The following is a 21,278-nucleotide window of genomic DNA, read 5'->3' as shown; positions in this document are numbered from 1 at the left end:
TACAACGCCTTAGATAACCAAACCCATATTAATGCCATAGATCAGATGGTTTGTACCCAGTCACGCTTTGGTGCCACATTTTAAATTTCCCTCAAAATAATGTCCATACATGGCCATCAGACAACAAAGAGGCTAATTATGTTTGATATTCCCATTTTACGACATTACTGAGTCTGTCCCATTGTTCCTTGTGCACTAAGTTGTTTATTTTCATGTGATGTTATGTGTACACTATGTGCTCGCTACTAGCCACAACTAATAGCATTAACTGGATTTAGTTCTTACACAATGATGCATGTGTCTCACATTCCTGTTTGATTTATTTAGTACACTGCTAACAAACATGTGTTGTACTGTATATATTGTTTCTGCAGTTTATGGATTTACTTAATCTCATTTTATGTATTTGACTCCTCACAAAATGTTGTTGGTCTACTCATGTCATCTACAGTATATCAGGCCTTTAAATTAACACCCGCTCTGTCTAACCATTCTTTCCAGTTGTCTATGCCTATTTTACTCACTTGATCTTTTCTGTCTTCTCTTTTCTCCTCTTTTTATTGTTGTTCTTCCCTGTCCCTGCCAAGCTTATCTCTATCTATGGCATTTTATAAATTGTACCCTCTCCTTTTTACCCTATTCCTTCTCCTGTCCCACTTTCTCTCTCTCCATGTCTCTACTTGTCTGTGTTGTTTTCGGCTCGTTTCGGTTCTTTTACTATTTAATTTACCTTCCTTTACACTCTTCTCCCCTTTCCCTCCGTCTTTCCCCAGGCTCTTCTGGTCCGAGCTCTGCTGGAGTATTCCCAGAGCCCAGTGATCTGTGTGCCGTACGGCCTGTCTCTGGTAGCCGGGATATTCCTCATGGAATTAATACGCTCCTGGACTTTGTCGCTCATGTGGGCCGTCAACTACCGCACTGCAGCACGCCTCCGTGGGGCAGCTCTTACTTTTGCATTCAACAAGATCCTCCACCTACGCAGCACTAAAGACATCAGTCCAGGCGAGGTAGGTAATATAATCCTGGAGGGGACTCATCTCCAAATTAACTAAATCACCCCCCACTGCAGGGCACTACATGCAGATGATTGAGATGGATTTAATTTCTGCTCTTACACCATTTCTGCTTGGATCTTGACAAACCCATAGCCTGAGGGAGGAGAGGCAGTCTAGGATTAGTCATTACACAGCTTAAGAGGAATCCTTGTCCAAAAAGTAAACGTGGGAATAAGGACAACTGTATTTGGAAAAATTGATTTTATAGTCTTAGTGGTGAGGTTACAGTGCACCTTGTTGAAAATATTTAGTTTATTGTAGAATTTTTAGTGCAATTTATAATGTAAATCACTGTCTGTCTACCTAGCTGGTCAACATCTGCTCCAGTGATGGCCAGCGGCTGTATGAAGCAGTGTCAGTGGGCTGTCTGCTGGCCGGGGGGCCCCTGGTGGGAATACTGGGTCTGTCCTACACTGCATACATCCTGGGCCCCACAGCTCTGCTGGGGTCAGCAATTTTTATCCTCTTCTACCCTACTATGGTACGACTTCAGCTACAACATCTGTAACAGTGAGACAAAGGAAGTTTTGAGACTGTTGTTACGAAGACAGAGACAAAATACAGAATACTTTTGCTACAGGCAAAATAGATTAATAAACAACAACACACACCCAAACGCAGACAACTGTCAGTGTTTTTAATATAATGTAAATTTCTGTCAACATCAGATGATTTATTCAGTTTCATTACAGATTTGATAAAGTTCATACCAAGTAATGATCATACTCATTATAGCAGGGACGAGCAATTTAATTGCAACCATTTCTAAAAGTTTTACCAAAAGTTATGATCATACGTGACAAGCAATTTCAATATAGAAATTTCTAAAAGATGTTGCTTTATTGCTGACTCATTATTTTCTGAGCAAGAACTTTCTAAAAATTGGTTATTAGAAGAAATAAGTAAAATCTTTACGTTAATTTAGACTGACTTAGGCTAAGTGTCATTTGTAAATAACAGCTACAAAGTTGACAGAGTCTGACAGGCGGAGACCCTGGTATTGATGTGAAAGGCATTTATCACTCCGGTTGTCCGGACAGGCCTGCAGCACAGCTAATGTGATTGTGTCTGCTTTCATTTCCTCCCCTGCCACTTATTTCTCTTGTCATCATTTCCTCTTTTCCTGTCTGGACAGATGCTTGCATCGAGACTGACGGCGTATTTCCGCAAAAAGTGTGTAGCGGTGACTGACCGGCGCGTGAGGCTGATGAACGAGATCTTGGGCTACATAAAGTTCATAAAGATGTATTGCTGGGAAGAAGCCTTTGCAAAGAATATTCACAGTGAGTGGCTGTCATGACCCCAATGACTCAGCGATATCATAATATACTACTCATTTCTTGTTTGTGGCTAGGACTGGGTAGCTTTCCAGAGATGCAAACTTCATGCAATTAAGTGCTTTATTAGGCTTCTTACTCTCAACTCACTCAGAGTAAAGGGTCACCGCATTTGTTCAACTGTCACTATTTCAAATGAGTAACTAAATGGTCAGTTTATCACCTGAAACTAGACCTATCCGCTTTGTGTTCTGGCAAGATAACCCTGACCCTAAATCCATATTCATTAGCTTACGCCATTTAAGTCTTACCCTGTTCCATCCTCTATAATCCAGGCCAGTGTGAATCCCTTGGCTTCAGGGTTTGGGGCCTTATGATACCTTGAATGACTGTCAAGGCTCTACTTAACCAGGAATTAGCGATGGCCTTTGGTCATAAGGCCCTTTCGGTTGTGCATAAGAATCATTTTCCATTTTCAATCATGCTTTAAATTAGCCAGGTGGGGCTTGTTTTCATTGCTGTCCTATGATTACCTATTATAATGATAATTAATCCCATTGAACTTAATGAACAATAAATTCTGAGCGTTACATTGAGATAGAGACAGTTATTCACAAAAATGTTCACCTGACTTTAAAATCTGTAAATAACCTCAAATTGAAAAAAATATTAATTTAATATAAATTATATTTTTTTAAGTTACAAAACATCAGGAAATATCAATTTGGTAGAACTTTATGGTTGTTGTTAAATTGATGTTCATAGTGTTTTTGCCCGGGGCGTGTGCCATTTGCTTTGTAATCCACGCAGAAACACACATGACATCCAAAGCAAATCCCATGGAGAATAACATGTACCAGGAGGAGGGAGTTCTCATATTTCACACACAGTGCTGCTTGGTCGGAACTAAAGATGCACAAGCTTTTCATTCCAGTGAACTGGGTCAACAAAGCAGCTAGCGCTGTGCATTCGGGATATACAAATATGGAGGAAGGGGGGCAGGATTTGGGCATTAGACATGTGCCGTTACCAAGGTTCAGCAGGTTTTGAAGCCCTTTTCATACCAAATATGGATATGGGGCCCTCGTCCTCTCTCTTGTATCTATTTCTGTCTACCCACTCTGTACTGGTTAGAGACTCTTATGGTGTTGGTGATTGAATGTTCACTGGAGAAGCCTTTGGGAGTCACTCAACACTAACTTAATTTTGTCTCTCTTTCTGCACGTCTTTGGCTTTTGATCATCTCCCTCTCTTATCTCCTCAATAGAAGTGCGATCAGAAGAAAGGGGGATACTGGAGAGAGCTGGGCTCGTCCAGAGCCTCACAGTCGGTGTGGCTCCCGTCGTCATGGTGATAGCATGCGTGTGCACTTTCACCCTACATATGGCTTTGGGCAATGACCTTACTGCAGCTCAGGTATTTAGATGTAGGAACCTATAGTCACTATGTTCACTGCATATGTTTATTTTGGATTAATGTGTCTTCACTGGAACCATGCTTGGTATATGTTTTTGCCAACCATAAAGTTCTACCAAATTGATATTTCCTGATGTTTTGTTACTTAAAAAAAGATTATTTACATTAAATTAAAAAAAATTTCAATTTTACTTTATTTACAGATTTTAAAGTCAGGTGAACATTTTTGTGAATAACTGTCTCTATCTCATCCTACCTCAGGCTTTCACTGTGGTTGCAGTTTTCAACTCCATGACCTTTTCCCTGAAAGTCACACCACTAGCTGTGAGGTCACTGTCAGAGGGTGCTGTTGCAGTCAAAAGATTTCAGGTAAAAAAAATAAACTGTCAAAGTCTGTCAATCATCTCTGTCACAAAGCCACCTAAATTGCTTTTATTTCAAATAACTCTGGTAAGTACAGTATGTAATTTAAAACCCCCAGTTTAAGTTTTGACTGTGGATACAGTATGTCAGTGCAAGCAGGTTTTACGACTCTCAACCAATCAAAAGGTGCCTCTGTTGATGAAAACACATCTGCCCACACCACATTCTGACATTTTTGACATACTGTATTTCAAACACATGGTAAAAGTTGCATGTTAGTGTGAGATGGTTTCACAGAGCCAGCAAGGGTTAAGTAAGCAAGCATTGATGCCAAGGAGGCCCCAAAAGGCTTGTGGCCTTCTATTTTTTTACTCTAATGCAGTGCTACGTAATGAGGATAGGAAGAACTGTACCTTAAGCATAAGAATGAGTAATACATGTCTCATAACATAGTATGTTAAACCACATTTTATCAATCTTGGCTTTAACATTAGCAAAGAAAGAAACCCTGAGCTTGTATTCATTTATTTATTTTCGTAATTAAAAGTAATCAATTGTCTTTTCGAAGCACACATTTAAAAAAACAATAATTGTGTGGTTAAAATCAAATGTTGCATAAATTAACCCATGGTATCTCTCCACAGAGGCTCTTTATGATTGATGACAGAGAGATTGTCTTGGTCAAAATGGAGGATCCTAGCAATGCAGTGGAATTTCAGGATGCAACTCTGGCTTGGGAAAAGGCACGCTCTCCACCTGCAAAACTTAACCCACGTCCCAAGAAGCTAGGAGGAATGATGCGCGTGCTGCGCAGAGAGAAGCTCAGCCTGGACTTTTCCACAGAAGACAGCAAAGTAAACAAGGAAGGTCCCAATGCACAAAGTCTCCTCACCAATATGGAGCAGGAGAGTCAACAAAGTACCATCTCCTCCACTCAAAGCATGCGACCTCCACTGCACAAGACCTTGCACCGCATTGACCAACGCATTAAGACGGTAACACAAACATATACTGTAAATTAAGTGGACTGAAGCGTTATTTATGGTTCTGCAGAAGCGCCACGCAGAGCTTTTGCTGTAGCCTACGTAAGTTGCTTGAAGTTTAAACTTGTGCGTTGGTGTGTGCATCTAGCGGTAATGGGAATAACGGCGTTACTAACGGCGTTACTTTTTCAGTAACAAGTAATCTAATTATTTACTCTTCCCATCTTAATAACGCTGTTAGTGCTAAAAACAAATGTGGTGCGTTACTATAATTGAAGCTGTTTTTTCCATCAGACCAACTAGATGTCTGAACCGAAAAGCAAAGACCTTTTTTACTGTTCTTCCTTGGTTATTGGGCCCTGCACGAGACAAGCGCATAAATGCTGACGATTGGCTGAGGTTGAGTTCAATTTCATAGAAAGCCAATCAGAAGTAGAGTTGGGCAAGTTTTCGAAAACACACATAGACTCACAACGAACAACGAGTCAGTCAATGAGAGACAGCTATGGCAAGCCTAAATGAGGGGCAATAAATATCAAAAGTTCCAAAACATGCGTTGTGTTATGTGGATGGATCCCCTATATAAACATAATGTCTACTTATGTGGCATTTGATTGGAGGCTAGTCTCACTTTGTCCCACAGCAACATCAAAATAGTTTAGATTTGTGTACATTGTTAATATTGTATGGTATTAAGTGTCCATTTTATTATAATATTCATATTTATCACACATAATTAAACATGCACATGTATTTTAAGTTCCATTAAAGAGGGATGGTGGTGGGGTCATATTTAAACATTTAAAAGTGTACTTGAAAGTAACGCAATATTTAATTTTTTAAGTGACTAGTTACTTTTATAATTTGTAACCAAGTAAATACTTTAGGCACTTTCTAGTAACTGAAAGTAATTACTTTTTAAAAGGAACTTGCCCAACATTGGCGTCTAGACGTGTGTGTGTGTGTGTGTGTGTGTGTGTGTGTGTGTGTGTGTGTGTGTGTGTGTGTGTGTGTGTGTGTGTGGTGGAGCAAGGGAAAGTGAGAGAGTGATGTTGATTATCTTTGGAGCAAGTACCGACTCTAGATTCATAGTGAGAGAAACAAAGTGACGGCTGAAAGACATGCATCACCGCAACTTGTTATATATTTAAGTGCACGTCAAGCTAAGTAAGGTCCACCGTAGGTTGGTGTACCTACGAACGTAGCCACAGTGTAGATTTAACGCAGAAGCATAAATCACGCTTAAGCCGTTGGACAAACCTTTTCCTGCTTCATGTAATTCCCACAATGCCACTGTTTTTATCCCTTTTTTTTAGGGTTCACTGGTTGGAATCTGTGGAGGTGTCGGTAGTGGAAAAAGCTCCCTTCTTTCTGCTCTACTAGGACAGGTAAGATTGTTGAGTTTAGTTTCCCCTTAAAACAGCATATACATCAATAACAACAACAGCAACAACAACAACAACAACCATGGTCTTTCTGAAACTTTTATTTTCACCCCATGCCACACAACAACCCACAATTTGAAATGGAATGTGTAAAGGGTTTTCTCTGCTTCCAGCCGTCTGGTTTTGTGTTGCAGATGACCCTCTTAGAGGGTAATGTAGCTGTCAGTGGTGGCTTTGCTTACGTTCCACAACAAGCCTGGATCCTCAATGAGTCACTGAAGGAGAATATCTTGTTTGGAAACGAGTATGACTTAGACAAGTAAGATGAGCTACAGGTTCATGATGTTATGAAGAACAAACGCAATGAAGGTTTAAACTTGCAGTATCCCTAATTTAACATATTTCCTTATCAGATATAATGCTGTCCTGGAAGCCTGCTGCCTTCTCCCAGACCTTGCAGAGCTTCCATATGGAGATATGACTGAGGTATATGATTTTTTTCTTCTTTACTCTTAGTCTGTGCTGAAATTATGTGTGCAACAGTTTTACTGTATGCAACTGTTTGTGACTGTTTGCAATTTAGTGCAACCAGAACAGTTTTTTATGGAGCTTTGTTTTTTTACTTTCTCTTTCTAGATTGGAGAGAGAGGTGCCAACCTGAGTGGAGGACAGCGTCAGAGAGTGAGTCTGGCACGTGCCCTCTACAGTGAGCGGCCCATACTTCTCCTGGATGACCCGCTCAGCGCTGTTGATGCTCGTGTGGGTAACCATGTCTTCCATAAAGCTATCAGGGGTGCTGCAAAAGGAAAGACGGTGCTCTTTGTAACCCACCAGCTGCAGGTAAGAGACTGTCTGCAAATTTCTAGCAATACTCATTTCCATTCAAAATGTGTATTTCTCCCAAAACATACAAACAAACCTATGTACATTTTGTGGTTTCACCATCATGGAAATATTATCAGATTAACGTTTGCCTCTGTTTTTCTTTTTCTTTTCTAGTATCTGTCTGAGTGTGACAACATTATTCTGATGAAGGACGGGCAGATTGCCGAGCATGGCACCCATGCTCAGCTAATGGGTAAAGAGCGTGACTATGCCAGCCTATTCAACAGCATGCTACAGGAGGTAAGGCCAGGGTTACATGAGGCACCAGGCCAGCCCTTTTGAGTAAGGCATCTTTACCCCAACTACACAAAAACATTGGACATTAGCTGAATAATTCATAAGCCCAGAAAGGCAGGCCCAATATCTGGAAATGCTAATGCATACATGGCTTTTCATTATTTATGCATGCATTGATTTACTGGTGAGCTGCTAAAGACTCTGCCACTGATATCTCTGTTTAAATGACTTGCAGTATGTTGTTGTTACAGCTGCTGTGATTTGTGTCATGTTTGAAAGATCACTTTCTTTCCTCACCTTTTTGTCTTCTAGAATCTGGTAAAAGAGAATTTAAAAAACAAACAGTGGAGGGCAGGTGCAGAAAAGGCTGACAGTGCTGTTGATGTTGCCAAGGTTGGACCAAGGGTGGAAAGCAAGAAAGGAGGTGAGAGACCCTGCCACTTTTCATGCTCCACATGTAGAATAAATGCTAAACACTTATTTTTCTTGAGAATGGTTAACATGTAACTTCGTTCTTGCATCTTTTATTCAGAACAACTGATGAAAGCTGAGGAGAAGGGCTCTGGTGCAGTTGCCTGGTCTGTGTATGGTGCTTACATCAAAGCAGCAGGAGGTCCAATCATCTTCATCATCAACATCTTACTCTTCCTCTCCACCACAGGCAGCATAGCTTTCAGTAACTGGTGGCTCAGCTACTGGATCAAGCAGGGCAAAGGGGTGAGTTTGGAGACGATTCTGCTTTACTATAATAGACGCCTCTTTTTAGTGTGTATTTAGCTCCCAAAAGAAAGATAACTACTGTGCTTCAGTGAGTTGTGGCAGCAGACGGAGCATTAATCTGAATGTGCATGATTAAAAAAGTAACGGCACTATGGTAAACTTAATTAAAAACAAACAAGAGCAGTGAAGAAACAGATGTGCAGCAAAGCAGGCGTTGGCTGCTATTGAGAAATGTGCTTGGAATGGTAAACATCATTGAACTGACTGATTTTCATGTGCTTTTTGTATTCCAAAGTATGCTTTTCTCAGTTTCATTAGAGGCAAAATTCCTACATGGGGAGAAATTGGATTTTTGGTAATTTGTTGCTCTATGCCCTCAGAACACATCATTGATCTTGGTAAATGAAACGATGGCAAGCAACAGTATGAGACTCAACCCTCACATTCAGTTCTATTCAACTGTTTACGTTGTTTCCATGGGAGCTGCTTTGCTGCTGAAGACAATGAGAGGGCTGGTGTTTGTGAAGGTAAGCTTCCTCAGATATTCCCGTTCTTCTGACACATGCTTTGTCTCATCAGTCACTGATGAACTTTGAAACATAGTGGTGTGATAAGGAATATTAAAAGTTCATATATCAGTTAACAGTATATCAGTACAGTTTAACAGTGCTCTTCCATAAATGTCTTTATTGTTATGTTTTCATGCTCTCATGCTTCCAGTGGTCTAATTGAAAATGCCCGTAGGCCAAATCCATTTATCTGTTCGCTACTGCCATGTCTTACAGCTTTACAACTGTGTGTGTGTGTGTGTGTGTGTGTGTGTGTGTGTGTGTGTGTGTGTGTGTGTGTGTGTGCGTGTGTGTGTGTGTGTGTGTGTGTGTGTTTGTGTCTGTCTGTGTGTGTGTGTGTGCGTGTCTGTGTGTCTGTGTAAGTGCCCCTTTGGGTGGGCCTCGTTTTCAAGCTAACCCATCCTGACACTGCATTGCAGAGGTTAGGTCCTCACGTTAATGTGTGGCACTTGAAATTGCTAATTTTTCAAAGATGGCTAATCTTTCTTTACCCCTAGCTGTGATTAGATCTTTGGGAGTGTTGAATATTCCATTAATAGAATTAATTTGTTCTCTGCTGCCACATGTAATTTCTGTCCTATTGGTGAAATGTCTCTTGCTCATTAGGTCATGACCTTTATGTCATGCCTCCCAGAAACTCATTATAAATGAAGATTTGACAGCTTGCTTTGTGCGAGGAAAAAAAATAACAACCCACCACAGTGCACATGCTTAGCATATGTTGAAGTACCAATGTAATATCTACAGGCAACATATGAGTGCCACTGTATTTATCCATTGTGTGTTTTTGTGTTTGAGGCTGAGCACATTGACAGATGATTTCCTTCCAACCATCTGTTTATCCAAGCCGTGATTCTTTCCATATGTTTCTTAAAGTTGTTTGTTTTCCTGTCAGGTCTCATGTTCAACCACGACTGTTGTTTGTGTTGACAGTGTACGATAAAGGCTGCCTCTGTGCTCCACGACAAGCTGTTCTACCGGCTCCTCCTCAGCCCCATGCACTTTTTTGATACAACACCTCTGGGTCGTATCCTGACCCGCTTCTCCAGAGACATGGATGAGGGTGAGACTTGATTTGTCTTGACTGTGAGCCTTCCCTCAAGAGAGCTCTGTCAGTGAAGTCACCTTGGTTGACAAGGTGTACTGACAAGACACAGTGTGGTTTCACATGGAGTATTTTGCTTAGCATGGCTTTCTGTTAAACACTTTACTGGTGTCTTTGCATGTTGGTTTTGCGGTTTGCTTTTTTTTTGGATGGTTGGTTTTGTTTGTAGATTAAAAAAAATGGTATACTCCTAAAGAGTGTCTCTTTCTATTTTTTGGGAACACAAAACACTAAAAGACACTTAGGGGCCCACAAAGAGAAGGTTTTCTTCACATAAAGAGATGGATCCGACACCACACAGTGTGTTTCATTTACAATATGTCTTCTCTCCAAAGTTGATGTACGTCTCATCATGCAAGCTGAGATGCTGCTGCAGAACATGACCCTGGTGCTGTTTTGCTTCGGAATGATGGGAATCGTCTTCCCCTGGTTCCTGATCTGCATCTTGCCACTGGGAGCCTTCCTCTACATCGTCAACCGTATCTGCAGGTCAAACTCTCATCACTCCTGTTGTTATCATTTCTATTGGCATTGAGCCTGAAATTCAAACAGACTGCACATTACACTTCATCTCCCCCAGAGCCACCTGAACAGTGTTACCGGCTACAGGTGATTAATAAGCATCCAGTGTTCAAAGTTACTTTAAGTGACAATCAGTGACTTAAAGCTGCATTTTTAGATTTTTGTCCACTGGGGCAGAAATACATCCAAATGAGCTGACACAGAACACACTGGCTTATAAAGTTGAAAGGACGGATGTGGAAGCAAACAATTGCCAGCAGACACAGAGCGACATTTGCATTTGTTTGGAGTCATTTTTAGTTCTCTGCCAATTCCTGAGACACATATCTAGGTCTTAAGCTGCTAGATGTATATTGTAGCCTGCTGTGGGTTAATTGTTTTTTCTGACAGCTTCTGCTGTAAAAGGGTTATTTTGTTTGATTTTAGCATGGTGAGTGTGCATTATTTACTTTACAAAGAGACAATTGATTAAATGTTTAATTAAAACAAGTATCATGAACAAACAATGCTGCCAGTTACAAAGGATGCGGAGCATGTGGGGAATGTGATTAGCTTTGTATTGCTATGTATATTGTCTTGTAAAAGCAACAGCATACATGGCAGCACAACCCATAATAATTGATTAAATGGACTGGGGATTCATACCTATTCTAATCAGTAACCTTCATTGGAGGGTACTGAAGGTAAATAACAGTAAAAGAGGTGCAGGGATAATCTTTATCTGCAAGTATGGGAGTGTTATTGGTCATTGATTACATTTTTCACAGCTTCTGTTGCAGCAAATGTTGCAGGAGCGCCCTGGATTATCTGATGACTCTGCTTTAGACATTATTTGCAGCAGTTGTGCGATAAAGGTGGATTCACTGTGGGGAACAACAGCTTGCTGGTATCTTGGGTAATAACCACAGTATCTTTCCTGTATCTAAGAGATCAATAACAACGTGATACTCATTGTTATTGTTGTGCTGGTGTAATGTCAGAAAGTACAAAAGCAAAGCATATGTGTCTAAGGGTTTTTAACATACAAACAGCACATTTGTAGCTTTCCATTACAAGTAATGGCAAAGAAATGTATGATATTTGTGTGGCAAAGCACAAAGTTTTTTGGGGAAACCTGCTCCCAGATCACACACAGCGTCCTCTTCCCTTGTGCAGATATGAACACTTAATATCTTGCCTGCACATAAACTGTAATTCTTGACTTCTTTAATCAGATCTCATACCAGTTTGTCTCCTGAGGGATCAATTTAGTTCTAAAATGTCTTCATTTATCTTTTAAGAGACACTTGCAGGCAATGTAAGTGGAATTAATGTTGAACTTTGATAGACTATTAAGCACACAAGAACCAAGAGGAAGAGATATTCCCCAGCTGTTACCAAAAGGTAGTGATCACCCTTGGCAACACTTTAAAATAATGAAATACTATATCTTACAAAGTAACAACATCCCAGGATATATATAGATGTTGCATCGAACTGGATCTCCCATTGAAATTACCCACTTCTAAAGCAGCTTTTATTGAATTCTGAAATGAAATTGCCCATGGCATAAACATGTTTGTCTGGATCACATCCTCCAAGCGAGGAAGTGTCATGTTATTTCCCCCTCTCTTCTGGGCTTTTATGAGAAAACCAAATGATTCATAGGAGCTTTGTAATTCACATGCACCATCCATTCTATCTTGGTGTCTGAAAGTAGAAAGACACCCCCCTCTCTCCTTCAGTCAATAGACCTCTCTCGTTTACACTACTCCGTTGAGTCTGGCGTCTCTCTGGCTGCCATTTGTATGGCCGTCTGTGTGAGAGTGTGCTTACAATATTGCACATGCATCACAAACAGTTGACCATAAATCGCTCTCTCCACCCTGTTATCATTATCTATCTGCCACTCAACTGCATCATTAGAGGTGATGCATTTTCCATTCCTTCATTCTTTAGGGGTGCTTTTGTACACAGGTGTACTGTCTGTGCTCTTTCAGCTCCTGCAACAATATCAGTTTGACCAAAATGTGACACTTTAGATCTTAAAACTAGACCCAATTGCCTTCACAAAGGTTTGTACATAACAGGTCATTTGACAGGGCTTGCTGTGGCTTATAGTAGGAGTAAAGTGTTGCTCATTGGGGTTTCCAATTTAAAGGTGCTCTAATATGGAGCTAGAATTTTTATACGAATAGCAAAAAAATCTCCCCCAAAAACTTTTTTAAACTCTCAAATATATATTTTTAGCTATCAGTGGGGAAAATAAATTCTTTAAAACAAAAAAGGGTTTCTCTCAGAACGTTTTTCTCCTCGCTCTCAAAACCTAAGTAAATTTTTGCTCTCGTCTCAGGATTTTTCTCTCGATGTGAAAATAGTGTCATGGGCGGGGCCAAGTTCCTATTGGCCAGTTGGGTGAGCACCGTCATGTCTTAGGAGTGCATCTGAATCATTACACCATTGTCACCATCATGGATAGATAAATAGCACATACATTTTAATTATCTAAACACTTTTTAACAGTCAAACTAAACACTGGCGTCGAGCTCCAGGTCCTGCAGACGGACCGCCATCAGTGCGTCTCAGCCAGTGTGGAAACATTGCTAGAAAGCTTTGCTGCCAACCTCGACCTGATCTGATCTCCATCGTACAATGGTGTAATGATTCAGATGGACTTCCAAGACGAGACGTTGCTCACCCAACTGGCCAAAAGGGACGTGGACCCGCCCATGACACTGTTTTCACATTAAGAGAAAAATTCTAAGACAAGAACAGAAATTGAATAAAATTAAATGTTCACACTGATAGCAAAAAATATATTTGAGAGTTTAAAAAAGTATTTTGAACTTTTTCTCCTAATTATTTTTTTTCTATCGTAAATAATTTTTTGCTATCAGTGTGATAACCTTTTTTCTCAAACATTTTTTTTCCTCTAAGATCTTTTATTATCTTGCATATGATAAAAAACAATTCTAGCTCCATACTCTAAGCCAGGGGTCTTCAACAGGGGGTCCGCGACCCCTAGGGGGTCCGCGGAGGTACTGCATTGGGGTCGCGAAAGTTTTGGTTGATTAGACTTTTTTTTATATCCCCCCTGCAATATTTTTCACCATTTGAAATGTCTTTAAATACACATTAACATGAATTCAACACACTGTACTAAACAGATAAATGGAGGCAGAAGATGTCTTTCAGTCATCAATGCACACATGGCACTATAGGACCAGTTTGATATAACACAATTTTATACAATATATATAATTAGGGGGTCCCCGCTCCATCTCGCCATCAGTTTGGGGGTCCTTGGCCTGGAAAACGTTGAAGACCCCTGCTCTAAGCGATGTTGGGTGACATTACTTCTTGTTGACGTTCAAAGTATTTTCAAACAAAAAGAGACTAGCTCGGCCCTCCCTTCTCCTCATCCCATCCCTTTCCCCTCCCTTCTGTGCTTCCACACACTAGCCACTCACCCCCACCCCCAAATCCTTCTCGTCAGTTATTGACTGGAACACTGGAACACTGTTTGTGTATGCTTCGTGGTGCAGGTGGACCTGGGCTGTCTACAGAGACCACTTTTTTTTACAGTGTGTTCTGGGTACAGACGGCTCGCGAATAGTGAGGAGATGTTTGCTGTATGCGACAACAAATGTTGCCTGTAAATAAGAATAAATCAATTAAGACAGTATAACTTTCAGTCTTCAAAATATGAATCAAGTTATAGACACTAGAAAAACAGCCAAAAGATATTAACATTTTGCAAACACCTGTATTTGATCATTTTTAATCACATATTTACAAAATAGTGGTATTATTAGATAAATTCCTATAGTAGGAAATTAAAGGTAAAATATAATCTTTCTCTATTTCCAGGGTTTTGATTCGCGAGCTGAAGCACCTAGAAAACATCAGCCAATCACCACTCACCTCTCACATCACCAGCAGTATTCAGGGACTCTCCACAATACACGCCTATGGAAGAGGGCATGACTTCCTCCAACGGTGAGTATAACGATGCCTGTCAGAGATGGAGATCATTAAATTACAACACACCAAAACCTCATACCAGACTTCCTCTTTGCAAGCATGATAAGATGGAGTTCTTCTTGTTTTTGCTATGGTTTAAATGAGTTTATCTCTCTTTTTTTCCAGATATCAGGAATTACTCGACAACAGCCAGGCCTCCAACTACCTCTTCAGTTGCGCTATGCGTTGGCTGGCTGTCCGCCTGGACCTCGTCAGCATCTTTCTTATCACTGGTGTAGCCCTTTGCATTGTCTTCATGCACAATCAGATACCTCCAGCCTATGCAGGCCTCGCCATATCGTACGCAGTGCAGGTTTGTAAAAAATGACATGTAGTAACACAAACACTGGCAGCATGAGTAGTCTTGAAAGGTTAAAAAGAAGGTAGGTTGCAGACAGGATTATAAATGTTACGCTCACCCAATAGAGCATACGCACCATTTAGGTTGAGTCCTTGGCAGCGTCTCAGGTTCCAATCTGACCAGCAGGCCTTTGCTGTGTGTCATCCCCACTCTTTCTCCCAACCCTTTCCTTTCATTCTACAGCTGCTCTAATAAAAATAGGCAATACAAAGCCGTCAAAAAAAAAAAGAAATGTGGCGAAGAATAGCCCCTTTTGTTTTTAACAGCTGCTATAAAAGTGCCTCTTATAGTATTATAGCATTGTATTATAGCATTTAGGTAAACAGCAGTTTAGTATACCATTTCTTTAGCATCAAAAGTGGCTGTTGTTCAGCAGAGGTTACACACTGTAGTGTCACTTTAAAAAGCCATCATGTTAATTACATATACAGCATCCTTCATTTCATTTTTGGAGGGGGATGCATGAAAGTACTGTATACATGCAAGCAACTTATTACTATTAATAATATATTTGTGTCCAATGTATGGTTTTATTATTATTTTTTAAATTTGCTGTGATTTAGTCATAATCAACATAGTCATGAAAGCCATGGCAGAGAATTGTCAAGGAGCCATATCAGCAAATCTGTTCATTGGCTGTAATTCTTTTGATTATTTTACTGCTCATTCAATGAAGGGGAGCAGCACATGGTAAATACCACATGTTTCATAATAATTGTTGCAACAGTGTTTCCACCTTCCAACAACAGTGTTTCCAACCTTTTACCTCCAGCTGACCGGGTTGTTGCAGTTTACCACGCGGCTGCTCACAGAGACTGAAGCGCGGTTTACATCAGTTGAGAGGATCAATCATTATATAAAGGTAAACATTGATTAGCACAGTGAGGAAGGTGGATTATGTGGCACTCAGGCACATTGTACATGATAAAATAGACTGGGAGGCTTTCTAGAATCTCCCCCATGTGACGGAGCGCATGGCTGCCGTCACGAGTAGGGAGTAAGTCCGTAGGATGCCCTCAGAAATGACTTGTCTTTAGGTCAATAGGAAACAGTGTATGTTTTTTGTGTGTATTATGTATCTTTTTGACTCTCACGTCAATTTATTTTATATTGGGTTAACAATTGAGTGTTTTTCCACTTGCTCATGACTACTAACTACGTATACCCAAAATACCCCATCAAACACAGAACAGCCCAGAAAAACAGCAGCTGAAAAGGCAATTGGCATGTCCAGACACGTTTGTGTTTTTTGTGTGCATATGATTGTGTATGTGTGAGAAACACAGCACAAAGCAGATAGAAACCCAGTGTGAGGACTTAACACCCTCTAGTTCACATGACACGGCTTGTTTCATACAACAACTGCCATCAAACTGCAAAGATAAGAATATCAACTCAACTTTTTCTTTTCTTTTCAAAGAAAAGCTCATAGAGAGAAAAGCACTAGGAATCAGTCAGAGGGCTTGCACCTCCACAGCGATTTAGAGATTCATACCAGATACCATCTCTGCTCCTTATCACAGTCTCTAGAGAGTGAAGCACCCCGTCAAAGTCCTGAGGCAGATGCTCCTGCCCCCTCTTGGCCTCAGCGAGGAAACATCACCTTCCAGGATGTCGAGATGCGTTATCGTGATGATCTGCCACTTGTGCTTAAAAATCTGTCCTTCACCATCCTGCCTGAAGAGTCCATCGGCATTGTGGGCCGCACAGGTTCAGGTACAAGTGACTCATTTCAGCCTGTTTTCCGTATTTTTAACAAATACACACATTTCTTCATGCAGTATCTTTTCTGTACATGTTTGCAGGAAAGTCCTCTCTGGGTGTAGCTATGTTCAGACTTGTGGAGCTGACTGGAGGCTCGATTATCATTGACGGAACCAATATTGCAAAGATTGGTCTGGATGACCTCCGGAGCAAGCTAGCCATCATTCCTCAAGAGCCGGTGCTCTTCATCGGGACAGTCAGGTATTCCAAATGATAATTTGTTACCAAGCATAGAAACGTATGTGTTTTTCCAGCTTTACAAAATGTATTGAAAAAGAAGAGCAGAGGGAATGAATGAAAAATAAATAGCCCTCAACCATGAATGTGCTCTTAAACAACTGCTCTAAAGGAAAATCCCCCAGTGTCTAGTGGTGCAACAATGCGGTCAAACTGTCAGCAGTCTTTGCATATGTATAACACTTCCTTCCCATACAGTGGATACTCAACAGTGATGTGCCTTTATTCAACCTGCCTGTTTAAAGCACCAATATACATTTTTTACATCAAAACTGAGCATAATTGCACATCTGTATCTGTGATCATGTTTAAATACGTACCTATATCCTACCACATTCCTTGAAATAGTTTTCTAAAGCTGTTTAATTCTGGTGCCAAATATTATATAGACTTTGTGTCTACTAGTGTAAGTGTAAAGCCACACCAGAGGGAAATAATAACAGAAACAAAAATGGTGCGAGGCATTACGAAATGAAATAACAGATACGCTAAATTTGACAGGCCACATTGTTTCAAAAACCCAAACATCAGTATTGCTTTTATTAAAAAAAGAGTAAACTTTGCTTCATGGATACAGATTACCTCCGCCTCAAATGAAAAGTGATGTTTGTCAGCTAAGGGGAAGGAGTGTAGTATATGCAGTTTACTTTACTATTACTCTTCTCTTAATGTGAAATTGGCATAATGTTTAATCCAATTAATGAATATCACAATTATGTTTTTTTCTAGGAGCAATTTAGACCCGTGGGATCAACACTCTGACTCCCAGATATGGGAAGCTCTTGAGAAGACACATATAAAAGAGATGGTAATCGACAAGATGGTTCAACACCATAACACATTATGCAAAATGATGCATTACTTGAATAGAATACGCTCAATCAACATTCATCCTTGTACATCTGTATACCCCTTTGGATTTCTTCAGATCAGCCAGCTGCCTCATTCGCTTCACTCAGAGGTGACAGAGAACGGAGAGAACTTCTCGGTGGGAGAACGACAGCTACTATGTGTGGCCAGAGCTCTGCTGCGCAACAGCAAGGTGCTGATTGTATATTACAGCTAGTTCACATTTACATGTGGTACATTGTTTGACATGGATAAGGATATCAGCTCAAGTAAGAAATTCTACTCAGTTTTATAAAAAGAAACCACAACCTCCCAATATCATAGACTTCTCAGTGTGCATGTTTCCCTGCATGAGACAACCCTTCCATCTAGTGGTACGCATCAGAACTGCATCTCAACTCAACTCAAACTGTTGAAGCATGAACTCTGCATGTGCAGCATACAGTAATAGTGAGACGTTAGCCTTCACTTTGCGTTAATAACATTCAGTAATGTGACAATTATAAAGCAAACACATGCACCATGACCTTGTCTCCGGTTTGTTGTTTCTGTCTCAACTTCTTTGTATTCATTTTGTAATGTTTGCTTTTTTTTTTTAGATTCTTATATTGGACGAGGCAACAGCAGCCATCGACAATGAGACAGATCGTCTCATCCAGAAGACCCTTCGTTGTGCCTTTGGCAACTGCACGACCCTCATCATTGCCCATCGTATCAACACAGTGATGAGCTGCAGCAGGGTCATGGTTCTGGACAAAGGCCAGGTGTGTATACAGTCCACACACATGAGGCCACATGACTGATTGCATGATTGCACTATACAGCCCCTTGGTTGAAACTCATTCCCAAGTTGAAATACCCCTGATTAACTTTGTGAAAGGCTCTCTTTGAGGTGATGGGTTGGATAAGAACATTTTACTTAGATTGGCTTGTGTTGAAGCTGACATTTGATTCAGTGTAGTAAACATGGAATGCACACAAATGATTACAAGCTTTAATGATGGGTTGACTATACCTCACTATCAAAGGAGTTTAGAGGGATACATGATGGATGCATCGGGATTGACAAGATTCATGGTGTGAATAACTCCTAATTTGTGAACATGAAACCATTCTCAATCCGGGTGCCAGTTAAAAGGCAGGTTCTCCACAGACAATGATAAAAAGTAAAGTTAATAAAGTTAAATTATTTTGTTATTTTGAGGTTGTCCCCATTGGTCTATTACTTCTTACAGATTTCATTAAGCACATATTCACTTAATATGCTATTGTGTTAACTGTGTAGCCATGACAGCTTTTGAATCAAACTTTTAATTTGTTGTATATCATCTCCGTTCGTCTGACTGTCGTATAATATGGCAGATTAAGTTGAACCTCTGATTGTATATGTTCTATGCTGGTACTGATCACTGTTTTATTCTTCTCATTCTCATAGATTTTGGAGTTTGACAGTCCCGCTGCCTTGCTGGCCGATGAAAACTCAAGATTTAGAGCCCTGATAGAAGCATCAGAAAACCAAAGCAGATAAAACACTGTGGAGCTGAACTTTGGATGTGAGCGGTGACGCCTCAAAATATTCAGTGAAATAACTGAAAAGCACTCAAAAAAACACCCTAGATTCAATCCTGCCTTGGTGTGAAAGTGATGTGTTAAAAAATACAGGCTGATCCTTGTAACAATGTCTGTTTATTTCCAAACCAAAGACCCAGGGACCACATTTCTGAAGGACACATCAAATCTCACTATGCAAAGGGAGAAGTAACAGATTCCTGCTCTTTGCTGAGTTATATGGTACTGAAACAGAGCATTGCCTCTGACAATAGCACTTTATAATTAATGTGGACATGTGGTGCTTCCTTTTTTTTCTTGAGGCCAGCTGATCAGTGTGACCACAAATTAGTTTTAGTAATTTTTATTCCATAACTATGTCCTCAGAGTGCAGGAATTTAATGTTAAGAATGTATTACTTTTATTTATGATTATTCAATACAGTATACCTTACAGTATACCTTAAAAAATCACCTATTAATCTATTTTCATTAGGCACTTTCCAGAACATGCTAAAATATTTAATGTTTTTGATGATGTTTTTAACATTTGATGTTATATGCATCTAGTTTGATGTTATAATGCAGTCATTTCAGTGAATCATTGCAGATGCAATATGTGCCTAGAGCTGTAAACATTTTCAGGTCATACTGTATAATGGAGTTAGCCATGTAAGTATGCTTTTTTGCAGACTGCATGCAAGTATCGTGTTCTTGAATGAGCCGAAATTTCCTCTAAATTCAGATGCTGGAGTTTAAAATCTGCACATTTTATAATGGTAATGTATTTCTTTTTTTACCAGCAAGGTAATTCCGTGTTGAGCAAAGTATGTTATGAAGTTGCAATTAGGTTTTAAACCATGACACAGTTTGTAATGTGCAACAAAGCTGAAACTTATAAGTATAAGATGTGTCTTCAAATGTGTTTTTACAAAAGTTGGGGATTGTAGACTTCTGCCTTATAATCAAGTTTGTGCTGAACAATCATGAAGATTGCAATATATTTCTATTGCAATTGATACCTTTTCAGGATTGCCTTAGTACACTTGAGTTTGTAATCTTTTTTTAAATGTTTGATTTTCGTTTTAAAGGTATTTGTTTTTCAATAAAATATATATATTTCATACGTGCTGATGTCCAGTCTTAGATATTTTACATGTTAAAGGGGAACTCTGTACACATCAAAAACAGTACAGATCTAGAAAATGCACTACTGCATATGTTAAAAAAAGTAGTACAAAGTTCTTGTGGCTTAAGACATGTATAGTAAGGTGCTTCATACACACTTGTTCACTGTGTGGAAACTGGTCAAAATGGTCAGCTGTTAGCAAACAACTTTTATTCCTTGTTGGAATTCTTGAAGCTGCACGTATGTGAAAGGAAATATTATATTTATTTATTAAACAACTTAAAGGACTACACAAAACAATTACACTTTATGTGTGTTAGAGAGAGAGATAAACAAACAAATTGACCTCAGTCAATACTTATTCTACTCAGACCCCATTCGGATGAATATCACAGTCAGCAGCTCGAAGCCTTTGCATTCCGTATCCAGGGTTTACCTACTTGATCTCACATGCTACACAACAAGACATAATCGTATCTACTTGCAGATACCTGCTTTCTATACTTGGTGTCCAAGGAGGTGTGCGTGAATAATATGCATTCGCCGGAATAATGTTTGGTGTATTCTTGAGTTTGTTCTTTGTTGCCTATTTGTCATTCTACAGGTCTTTCTTAGAGTTTGAACCAATTAAGAATAACAATTACAAGATGACATTACAAATTGTAGAAAACAATTTGTAGATGTCTACGTCTCGGTTCTTGCCTCTCTCTTGAACACAAATGTCTATGGTTTTACTTGTTAAAACATCTTTTGCTGTATGGTATTTTAATTAAACACTTTAATTTAGAAACATGCACCATACCTAAATATTAAAGGTATGGTTACATCTGTACTAAATGTAAAGATGTACGTTTTTATACGTATGTGGATAA

At 39.7% G+C, this 21,278-nt stretch overlaps 1 protein-coding gene across 4 annotated transcripts in view; it reads left to right on the top strand.

Moving 5' to 3' along the window:
- wu:fb13g09 (multidrug resistance-associated protein 5) overlaps positions 1-20,387 on the top strand; it is a 38,973-nt gene extending 18,586 nt beyond the window's left edge. For 2 of the 4 annotated variants that reach the window (XM_034883739.1, XM_034883738.1), the window contains 25 exons: positions 774-1,007; positions 1,363-1,536; positions 2,191-2,338; positions 3,600-3,748; positions 4,010-4,117; positions 4,756-5,106; positions 6,411-6,482; positions 6,674-6,798; positions 6,893-6,965; positions 7,116-7,319; positions 7,479-7,604; positions 7,914-8,025; positions 8,134-8,318; positions 8,702-8,848; positions 9,824-9,953; positions 10,331-10,484; positions 14,367-14,495; positions 14,646-14,832; positions 15,653-15,742; positions 16,404-16,596; positions 16,686-16,845; positions 17,611-17,689; positions 17,810-17,923; positions 18,330-18,494; positions 19,166-20,387. In XM_034883739.1, the coding sequence (XP_034739630.1) occupies positions 774-1,007; positions 1,363-1,536; positions 2,191-2,338; positions 3,600-3,748; positions 4,010-4,117; positions 4,756-5,106; positions 6,411-6,482; positions 6,674-6,798; positions 6,893-6,965; positions 7,116-7,319; positions 7,479-7,604; positions 7,914-8,025; positions 8,134-8,318; positions 8,702-8,848; positions 9,824-9,953; positions 10,331-10,484; positions 14,367-14,495; positions 14,646-14,832; positions 15,653-15,742; positions 16,404-16,596; positions 16,686-16,845; positions 17,611-17,689; positions 17,810-17,923; positions 18,330-18,494; positions 19,166-19,258 (3,702 nt within the window). In that variant the 3' untranslated portion in view covers positions 19,259-20,387. Of the gene's footprint in view, positions 1-773; positions 1,008-1,362; positions 1,537-2,190; positions 2,339-3,599; positions 3,749-4,009; positions 4,118-4,755; positions 5,107-6,410; positions 6,483-6,673; positions 6,799-6,892; positions 6,966-7,115; positions 7,320-7,478; positions 7,605-7,913; positions 8,026-8,133; positions 8,319-8,701; positions 8,849-9,823; positions 9,954-10,330; positions 10,485-14,366; positions 14,496-14,645; positions 14,833-15,652; positions 15,743-16,403; positions 16,597-16,685; positions 16,846-17,610; positions 17,690-17,809; positions 18,000-18,329; positions 18,495-19,165 lie in introns of those variants that run through there. The other 2 variants (XR_004658251.1, XM_034883740.1) reach the window with 2 other exon arrangements.
- The last annotated feature ends 891 nt before the right edge of the window (positions 20,388-21,278 follow it).

The sequence above is a fragment of the Etheostoma cragini genome, chromosome 10, assembly GCF_013103735.1.
Source record: "Etheostoma cragini isolate CJK2018 chromosome 10, CSU_Ecrag_1.0, whole genome shotgun sequence".
Taxonomy (NCBI): Eukaryota; Metazoa; Chordata; class Actinopteri; order Perciformes; family Percidae; genus Etheostoma; species Etheostoma cragini.
Note: the sequence above shows the minus strand (reverse complement) of the source record. Positions and strands in the feature narration are given on the sequence as shown.